Source organism: Echinops telfairi, unplaced genomic scaffold (genome assembly GCF_000313985.2).
Source record: "Echinops telfairi isolate 266 unplaced genomic scaffold, ASM31398v2 ScPeMD7_22;HRSCAF=79, whole genome shotgun sequence".
Classification (NCBI taxonomy): domain Eukaryota; kingdom Metazoa; phylum Chordata; class Mammalia; order Afrosoricida; family Tenrecidae; genus Echinops; species Echinops telfairi.
Window position 1 is genome coordinate 5022849 of NW_022103919.1, and position 10986 is coordinate 5033834.

General features: G+C 40.7%; 1 protein-coding gene across 1 annotated transcript in view; it reads right to left on the bottom strand.

Moving 5' to 3' along the window:
- The window catches only part of FNBP1 (formin binding protein 1), a 98895-nt gene extending 88662 nt beyond the window's left edge, over positions 1–10233 (bottom strand). The window contains exons 1-2 of the mRNA XM_045288505.1: positions 10183–10233; positions 8711–8858 (exon numbers count right to left, since the gene is read on the bottom strand). Coding sequence (XP_045144440.1) covers positions 8711–8818 — 108 coding nt within the window. The 5' untranslated portion in view covers positions 8819–8858; positions 10183–10233. The remainder of the gene's footprint in view (positions 1–8710; positions 8859–10182) is intronic.
- Between the last annotated feature and the right edge of the window lie 753 nt (positions 10234–10986).

Here is a 10986-nt window from a genome sequence, read left to right on the forward strand (position 1 = left end):
CAAGGGCTCATGCGGGAGGGGGGAGCGGGGAGGGAGGGGAAAAATGAGGACCTAATGTCGGGGGTTTAAATGGAGAGAAAATGTTTTGAGAAATGATATACAAATGCGCTTTACACAATTGATGTGTGTATGGATTGGGATAACAGTTGTATGAGCCCCTAATAAAATGCTAAAAAATAAATAAATAAATAAATAAGCAAATTGACCCCATTACTATGCAAATATTAGTCTTTAATAAATGGTAAAATTATACGTATACCAAATTGTTTTAAAATAAATTTATCTATGATTTAAAAAAAAAAAAAAAAGAGCACAAAATTACATCCACAACAGGACTTATGTTCTTAAATGTCACATACATGAAAAAGCTTAAAAAATTTCAAGAAAGACTTCATTATTTCTTCATCCCATTTTTCATCAATTTTTAATATATTTTATATATTCCAAAAGGAAATCAGAAAAAAGGAGGGCTTTGATTGATAAAAGTTTGTGAGATTTTGTTCTTGGATTCAGAATTTTCATAATCTTTTTTTTAAGTTCTGGTGATTTATAAAAATAACAGTGTCGCCCCCCCTAGAAGGGGAGAACATTGCAGAAAAGAAATAGACGGTCTTTCTGGATGCGGTCAGCTCAGGAGAGGGTGAGCATAGGGTTTGCTGCCAATTTGTAAAAATTGAGAAAATTCAGCCAAGTGAAAAATTTCTAGATTTTATTACATTAAAAGTAACCATGTTATCTTTTTTTTTTTTTTACCATGGTATCTTATAAGGAACTCTTAATTGCTCAGTATGTTTCTGACAAAGTGGCAGAAGATAATGTGAAGGCAGTGTCATTGGAAACGCTGATTTATATTCCATTTCCTAAAGACTGGCCACTGACTCCTGATTCCATGGTCTATAAGGCAATACCCAACATCTCATGGAAAATACAGTTGCCTTAAGCAGAACCCATTACTGTGAAGGAATACAGCCCTTCTCCTCTTGGGCTTCTGGGTGTGTTCCTTTTTTGTAATGAGAACTGCGGCAGACTCAGTATTAGCAAGGGAGACACTGTGTGTTTACACTCTTAAGGATGTGGAAGTAAGATTCTTTTTTAAAAATTTGCTTTTTAAAATTAAACATATTAATAAAAATAATAACCATGTACGAATACAGGCAGCTAATTATGTGAGTGAATGACATTGTGATATGACAATATAGTATAATGTAGAAACTGTGCCTAAGTGACCTTTTCTCCTCAACAACACAAACAGCAAGTTGATTGGCCCAAGGTATATGTGCAGAATTGGTTCCCATCCCGAGAATATCAACATCTGCAGTTGCTCAGGTGCCTTATATAAATGGCATGGCATTTGCATGTAACCCCCATATACTTTAAATCATCTCTGCATTCCTTGTAACATCCAACACAGACTAAATGTTGTGCAAATAGCATTTTACTCTCCCTCTTAGCCTTGATAGATTGTTTTGACTATTTAATTGCACCACCTCCCACCACCAATACTTTCCGATCCTACTAGATTCAACAGATCACATCTGTTGAGTCAACAGATGTGGAACCCAAGGGTATGTAGAGCCAAGTCTCTAACTCTACAATTTGAGATTTGAACACTTAAATAGTGGGCTCATGATCATGATAGGACCCAAACATGAAGAACACCATTCATTACTTCCTCTCCTTTTATTCCTTCTATTTCCTTTTAAATTCAAACACACACACACACACACACACACACACACACACACACACAAAATAAAAGGGTAGGTAACCTGGTATTTTACACAGTGGGCTATTATTCCCTGGGCAGACTCTTCTTAGAAATTCATCTATTCAAGAACAGCAATATTTAAATGAAAATAAATCTACCAGATTCTCCACTGCGTTGAGAAATACTCTCCATATACAGTAATAAGATCTAGTGGTAATCCTCTGAGTTCTAAATGGTACCTTTAAGCCCACAGGATTCTGCAACAGTATCAAATAGCCAACAAGTATTATGCCTGTAACTGAAAATGTGCTACTTAAGCAAGATATTGTTTCTATCTCACAAAAAGAAACTGTAGCAAGGTGAGCTTTAAAGGGTAATATATATTTTAATGCCCTCTACTAGCTCAACAGCTTTAGAAAGGTCCTTCGAAAGTCACTGGAAATCTATTTGTTATGACATGAGTTCACAAGGAAGCCTGTACTTACTCCTGTCCTCTGTAATAAATCCTGATCAAGGAACTTTGGAATAGAAGTGAGATTTGTATTGAGAAACCAGTTGACATTAAGAGCTCCCAGATTGCTCGGGGACCATATCAACATACCCGAGGGCTGTGCTAGGTGGTACCCTTGCAGTCCCTGGGAAGACAGTTATGCTCAGTCCTCAGTTTACAGATTCAGAGAACTATGAGCTCAGAGAGGTTACGTAACCTGCCTGAGGTCACACAGCTGGTAGGGGGAGGGGATGCTGGAGTTCTGAGCCAGCTTTGTTTACTGAAAAGCCTATGTCCTTTCCTCTCCTCACCCACAACCAAGCAGAAACACAGGGCTGATCTTGGCTCTCCTTCTCTTCCAAGAACAATCCGAAACATGCTCTTGGCCCTTGGTCACAGCACAGCAAAAAGGCGATTGAATTGGGCATCAGAAGACCTAGATTTGAATTTTAGCTTTGTTATAAACAGCTACAGTCTTGGAAACTCAAAAGAGGCAGCTCTACCCTGTCCTATATGAGTCTGGCATCAACTGCAATTCAGTGAGTTTGGTTTGGTGCCAGTTCGCCAATGATAAATAAACTTTTCCAGAATGAGTAAATGCGAACAGTCTCAGTTGTTTTGAGAGTCATCCTTAAGAAAATTAGAGTCTTTGCTAAGAAAAGGCAGAGCAGTCAAGAATCAAAGCTCTACAGAGGAAGCAAGTGAGTAAGCAAGATCGCAAGTATTTCCTTTTCTAAGCTAATGGAGGAGGAAGATGTTTACAGTATTTATGAAACAAAAATATACACAAAGGCATGATGGACCCTGAGAGGCAGGATGTCTGTATTAGAGTCCCAGTTCCACCTCTTGTGTGGCTGACTCACTGCACATCCATCGCCATGCCCCTGGTTCCTTCTCACTTCAGATGCCGGTCCCCACCCTCCAGGGACAATGTGAGCAGCGACTGCAAACCGCAACCTACATTAACTATCAAATCTACAAACACAAACACCCGAGAGTAAACAATACCCAATCTTTCCAAAATTATTAAAAGCAACAACAACTAACTCCCATATCGCTTCTCAGTGTTTGGGCTAAGATTAAGTGTAATGCAAATTACCATGTGTAAATACACAGCAGGATTCCACATTATTTAGTCATTTGAGATGACAAATGTTAGTTCTCATTTACCCTGTTAATACATCAACATTATCATAAATTAATCACTTATCACATTGATGCCCATTGCTGTCTGAAGTACACAGTGGTCTGCTGATATTCTTTCTAGAATCCAGAGATGACCCAATTATCTCGTTTCATTTTATTATAATTGCAAAACCCATCAAGGAAACATGACAAGTTCAGCTCCCCGCAGCAAAACAGTTGGCTCGAAGCTTCGTCCCTGTAATCGTCTTGAAAGTAAACGGGATGGATGTGATCTATTGCAAAGGTATCACTTATCTTCCTTAAGGTGTACCCATGCCACCTGTAATTTACTCCATCAATTACTATCATTTCTCATTAAAGGAGCAGAATTTAAAATGCAGAGATGACTGACTGTTTAAGAAAGAGAGATGTTTAGCTTAACTAGTGAAAACAAGCATTCTTCCCCTGTAGAACCATTCATAAGGGATCAATATGACAAGTGCAACTCCCAAGATCAAAAAGGAATCTTAGGGGAAAGTAAATGTGCATCATGGAGGAAAAGTAAGGGACAAGAGGCAGGCGAGAGTGGTTGTACAATTCAAAGAATGCAATCAGTGCCACTAAATTGCAGATGAAGAAACTGCTGGATGTTTTGCTGTGTATAGCCTCCACAACATAGTGAGTCCTGGTGGCTGCTAACTGATAAAGTCAGCAGTTCAAACCCACCAGCAGCTCTGCAGGAGGAGGATGAGGCAGTCTGCTCCCGTAAAGATCTCTACTGTGTCCTGTCTGAGATGAAATTAACTCAAAGGCAGTGGGCTTGATTTGGGGTGATTTTTTGGTCAACACCAACAACAAAAGAGACAGGTGGATAACAGTGAATAAATAAAACAAAAAGATCCAATCATAGCAAAGCCAAGAAATACAGAGCTCAACTACTAAGCCCATGTCTATCTGAGAACCACGCCAAGTCTAAGGCTGCTGCTTCTGCTTCTCAGTTACTTCTTTCATTCCAAGAGTCTTTAGTCAGTGTCTGATGTGGGTCATATCAGGCACTATCACAAGTGCTTGGGATACAATGGTAGACAAGCAAAACCCTGCCTTCATGAAGCTTACATTCTAATGTGAATGGAAGACAAACAAGTACACATATAGAATGTTAGGTGCTGAGAAATACTATGGGAAATAAGCAAAGCAGGAAAGGGGTCAAGAACAGAATACGAGATGTGGGGAGGGACTTGCAACTTTAAAGAAGGTGGCAGGGAAGATCCTAATGAGAATCTAACATTCTTGAGAAAGAAGTCAGGGTGACCAATGGTTACCATGGGTGAAAGAGGAAAGAGTTGTTGCTTAGGGGGGCTTTGAGTTTATATTACTGGTGGTAGAAATATTTGGAAAAGGATATCAATAATGGTTGTATAACATGAAGAGTATAATCAATGGCACTGAATTATACATGTAGAAATTGTTGAACTGGAGAATGTTTTGTGTGTGTATTTTTGCTACAATTAAAAAAATAATAACACAAAGAACAATGAGTATAAGGAAGAAGAAAAAGTTCTAAAATTGATCGTGGTAATGATTGTACAACTCATCTTGATGTGACTGAATTGTTGAATTGTATGACATGTGGATGAAATGCAAATAAAACTGTTAATCAACCAACAACAAAAAGGAATCAGGTGAGGGTTCTGACATGCAAAGGCCCTGAGGCAGGAGTAGACCAGGTATGGCTGAGGATCACCAAGGATGCCTTGTTGGAAGAGAGGAATTTGGGCAGGTAGCAAAAGGCCAAGGGATGTGAGCTTCACATATCCTGATTCACTCCAGAAATAGAACTCACATTTTGTGCTAGGGCAAACGTACAAGCTTTTTGTCTAGGGAGTTGGTCCAAATGCTAAACTACATGGGTAGAGAAAGGTCGGTCAAGAGATACAAACCAGTGATCAAAGTAACAAACAGGAAGATAGCATAAATCTTTGCAAGGGATGTTCCAGAACCAGGAGAGCAACACAAAACAATGTTCTAATTTATCTGACTTGCTCTGTGGTGCTATTAGGTATTTGTGCTTTATTCTGAGGGCCTTTCTCCTTTCCACCATAATAAAGATAAGTGAATGGTCTAACAGGACAGTCATCTAACTTTGGGCTCTAGTGCAGGGTTATTTCAATGGGCCAGGTAATTTCTGATGTGGGGGCAAGCCTAGGCATCATAGGTTTAGCAGAATCCCTGGCCTCTACCTAATAAATGCACTCCCTCCCCAAATGCTGTGACAACACAAAATGTCTCCAAGCATTATCAAATGTTTCAGCAGGGATGTGTAGGGTAAACACAATTATCCCCAGCTCAGTCAATTGTTCTGGTAGGAAAAGACTACAAAAAAACACCCTTCTTATCATTTATTGACACACTGTTTTGGGCTTAAAAAATATTATTTTTATTTTGTTTTTTAAAGTTCATCTTACAATATGTATCTTTTTCTACTTCTAAAACCTGCCTGTAGCCAAATGACACTTCACAAAGAACTACAGGAGGAAAATGGGGCAAAGTGAGCTGGTGTTAAGTATGGGCATAAACTTAGTCCATCACAACATTTACAAATGATCTCAATGTTTGTTCACTCATTCTTTCATTCATTAACACATCTAGATATGCACACATGTATCCCTCTCCAAGAAATGCTTGGAGCACTGTTCTAGCCACTGGTGACATAAAAGGGAGCATGGAAGATACAAGCCCCTACCAAACTGCTCTCATGAAAGCCAGCAATGGCTTCCACGGCTTAAGAGCCAACGGTTCATTCTTGGGCCTCATCTCACCTGAACTCTGCCAGGAGATTCTGACTCCATACTGTTTTAATTCAGTTCTTAGTCCCTTCAGCAACCCATCTCAGTCCAATGCTCCTTCAGTTCCTCAGGTTCAGTTAATCACTTCTTTTAAGCACTTATTCAGATGTGTCCCCCCGAGGGGTTGTTCCCCGGACATCCTATCAAAAACCACCACATCTTCTTTGTGCGCCTTCCATTCTCCTCCTGGCTTTGCTGGGTCCCCTAACACTTAGCATCCCTGGTACACTACATCACTCACTTCTTTAGCTCATTACAGTCTCCCCATCACCACCACCACCACTACCACCACCACCACCACTACCACCAGGCACACTTAGAAAGATAGGGATTTGGGTCTATTTTGTTCCCTACTGAATCTCTAGGGTCATGGCAAAAAATAAGCACTAATAAATTTGGCCTGAATTAAGGAATCCTAATGAAGTGATTGGAGTGACAAGAACATAGGAATCATCTTGTTCAGGTCATCAGTGGCATTCATGGACCTATTTCATCTGTTTATCTCTTCATGCTTGTTTCTATGGTCCACGCCCAATGGACCTCTGGAAGAACCTCCGATGTTTCAAACACCTTACTGCCTCAGGACCTCAGCACTGGTTGTTCTACTGAATGCTTGTCTGAGACAATTACCAGTCATCCCTCCATTCTTAACTTCCCCATGAAGTCTTTCTCAGATCCCCGTTGTTACATTCTCCCACAGCACATGGACTCTTCTCTTCCTTTGTAGCAACTATTAAAATTGCAATCAAGTCATAACTGTGCCCATCTTTGTTGCTGTCCCCTCCATTTCAATAGCAACCATCTTGGTGACTCTCCTTTATCTCTAGGGAATTAGGGGAATAGTTGTGTAATCAAATTCATATAGGAAAGTGTATCTCTGGCCAACTTTGGTACTTTATTCCTGATCACCAATTAGCACGCACTTCACAAGTCATCAAAGTACGCTGATATAGACCAGGATTTGAAGATAAAGCCCTTCAGGCGAAATCTTGACTGTGACACCTCTGTCTCTTTTGTTAATAAAATCTCTGAACTGACTCCAATGGTGGCTAAGAGAATAATGAAGTCCTTCGTTAGATTGTAAGGAATAAGCCAAGGAGTAAAATGGATATAATTGAGACCATTTGCGTCTGGTTTGGGTGGCTGTTTTTGATTCTTAACTCTTATTTGTTTTAATACTACTTGTTCTATACGTCTATACATTATGTCTCAAAGTCACTGCTGACGAGTCACTTCTGACTCACAGTAACTGTGCATAGTTTCCGAGGCTGTAAATCTTTACAGGACCACACAGTGCCATCTTTCTCCTGCTAAGTGGCTGGTGGGTTTGAACTGCTGACTTTGTGCCTAGCAGTCCAACAAAATTACCCAGCCAGTCACCAGGGCACATGTATATTATGTTGCTTAACCTTCTTATGTCTAATGTTCTCAAATATATTTGAATTTCTCAAAGGGATTCATCTTCTGAGGTCCACACATAAGTATGAGAGTCTGAAATAAAACAAAGGAAAAAGCCCAAGCCTGTTGCCATTGAATCAATTCTGACTCGCGGAGACCCCATGAGTGTCTGAGGAGGAGTTTCAATGACTACGCTCTCAGGTCACCAAGCATTTTCCCTCATGGTCGCTGGCTGGATTTGAACCATAACCTTCAAGTTTGCAGTAGCCACTAACTATTTGTGTCACCTTTCTAAGGGATGCTGGTCATTGTATGAAAAGGGCTGACCACCCTAGGGAACAGGAGCTTTTACACAATTGCAGGGGCGGTGAATTATTGAATGTGGCTCTTCTAGGCAAAGAGCTAACTCCCACCACACAATCTTCCCCTGCAAGGTCTGGTGAGAAGGTAGGGGAAGATACTGATATGATTCACCTGTGAGTAACTGTGATTAGGATTCCCTGCAATGCCATCCTGCTGTGTAGAAAAGGAGCACCCTGGGAAGCAGGGGGAGGGATCTCATTAGCAGCAAGAGCCAGGAGTGGAGGTGTCCCCTGGATCCAGAAGATAGCCAGCTATGTCCTTAGAGGAGCAGCAGCAGAACCAGGAGCCAGAGCAAGGAACAGGGTGATGGACTTCCCAGCCCACAGAGCAAGTAAAGCTAAGTACATGGGTGCAAGAGGCTGGCTTGAGGAGTAGGGTGCTTCTGGGCACTTAATTCAGGGAGCTGGGTTTGCTAACCCACTGAGCTTTGAGCTGACTGCTTTGGGTGGAGGCTTCCAGCAGACAGTGGTATGCCTCTTTGGGCATTTATTAGCAGACCTGAAATTTTGTAACATGTTTAGTAAATAACTACTGGGAACATTTCTCACTGGCATTGCAACTTAACTTCCTTAATAAACCCTTTAATCGTGAACTTTGTCTGAGTTCTACATAGCCATTGCAATGGATACTAGAATGCAAAGAAGAGAGAACAACACTAAGTCTGCACAGTGTTCAAAGCCACTAGTTTAAAACCCATCCGTTTAAAGTTTTAAACCTTCTACAGATAATCGCATTGCCTCTGGTCCCTCTCTTAGTCTAAGAAAAAGAAAGACTTGTTACCGATTTCCTTTCCTGCTTCAGTTCTTGGACATAGCGGGCTAACTCCACAGTAATCTGGGAGGCCATGTTCTCGGAGATCACTTCATGCTGCCCAGCGTAGTCATTCATTTCATTCAGGGTGGAAAGGAAAGCTTTACATGACGTATACCTGTGAAACAGAACACAGAGCACTGTCTTTCCAAGAAGACCACATCCATTCGAATGCTGCGGCTTTAGTCTGGTAAAATATTAATTACACTCAAGATAGTCTGCCTTGACATCCCACTGGATCCTGACAGTTCATTACACGTACGGTATTCTCATCAAAATGGTTCAGAATTAATTATAGCTGAAATACTTTCCAATTTTTGAAACTGACTTGCTCTACAATATGTGATATCCAGCTTTGTAATAATCCAAGTATAACCCAAGATATGTTCATATGTGCACACATTATTTGTACTAACATAACTGATACTTGTTTATTTGTTCATTCACTCACTCATTTATTTATTTAGTAATTGACATTTATATCTACATGAAAACCCCAAACCACTGCCACAAGGGCTGTAAGTCAGGAGAGCAGACAGCCTCATCCTTCTCCTGGTAAGCAGATGATGGATTTGAACTGTCAAGTTGTAGTTAACAGTTCAAGGTTAACTGATATTCAAAAAAAACTCAACTTGCTGCCACTGAGTCGATACTGACTCATAGCGGCCTTATATGAGAACAGGGTAAAATGGGCCATGGGGGTTTCTGAAACTGTAACTCTTTATGAGAGTAGAAATCCTCCTCTTTCTCCTATACAGCAGCTGGTGGGTTTGAACTGCTGACCTTGCGTTTAGCAGCTCAATGTGTAACCACTAAGCCAATGGTTCTCAACCGTCCTAATGCTACATCCTTCAATACAGTTCCTCGTGTTGCGGTGAGTCCCCAACCTAAAATTATTTTCGTTGCTACCTCATAACTGTCATTTTGCTACTGTTATGAATTGGGCAACCCCTGCGAAAGGGTTGTTGGATCCCCCAAAAGGGGCGAGACCCACAGATTGAGAACCGGTGCACTAAGCCATCAGATCCCTTTTACCTGATACTACAGGGGTAATATTTTGGAGCTGTTCATGTTAAGATGCCTTAATTGTTCATTGAAATTGACGTATTTCTTGGATGAATGGCAGTGGGGTAGATTTTGACATAACAGAACCAAATCAAGTCTCTAGACGACATAATCCACACTTCCTATATTTATTTAGAGGGTATTAAAAACTTTTCCTAATCACTTCCATTGAAATCATCTGGAGTAGGCTTAATGCCCTCCCCCCACAAGAAAAGTTAATTGAGTATGTTTTCATGGTTTTCTCCCCACCCCACCCCCAAGCAAAAACTGACATAAATATGGCTAGTGAGCGCAATTTAATAGCTATTTCTCCTTCCGCTCGTAATCCTCACTATGGCTAACGGGCACTACCCAATACTTGTAAATGATAAACATACTTGTATTCTTCTTCCTCCTTCGAGTTCTTTTTGGGTTGGTATTTCTTGGAAAGGTTCCTGGAATTAAAATGCAGGCATGTCACTTTCCATAGGAAGATGCTTGAGAAATCAGAAATGAAAGATGAAGTTGCTGACTTTGTTTACAAGTGTTAGTCCCCAAATGCCCACATCTGAAATCCATTATTTCCTACCGTTTCTCAGCAGCCGTGGTGCAATTACTATTATGAAGGACTCCGACAGTTTCTAACCTTTTACCACAAAGGGAGAGCAAAAGCACAGAAAAGGCTGCTAGCTCATCACTGGACTGACTGGAGAGTAGATAGCATGTGTAAATAAATATACAATGGTTCCCATTTGTAGCACTGGGCTTAGGGCAGTGTTTCTTACTCAGCCACCACACCCTCATTGTCATCCCCAGTCAGGCATTACTGTCCCAAGTCCAAGGAAAACATGGACTGTTGCCCGGATGTCAAAATGAAAAAAATCACAGTGCTCGGGCATGTTTTCAGGGCTGTGTAGCTGCACCCCCAAATGGCTGATGAAACACTATCTGTGAATAAGTCCTTTCAAAGGAAATTAAGGCAATGTGCTGTGCCAAGACAGACATTTGAATTAGGAAAATGTGTGCAGGTCTGTGCAGAATGCACTCAGACTCACCAGTCATCCTCATCATATTTCTAAGTGGATAACACAAGGATTACAATCTAGTGTATTTCACACAAGAACCACAACTGTTTTTCTATGATAGAAACAGCAAACTTGACAACATTGGTTCTACCAGCTGATTTCGTAAGGATTCTTACT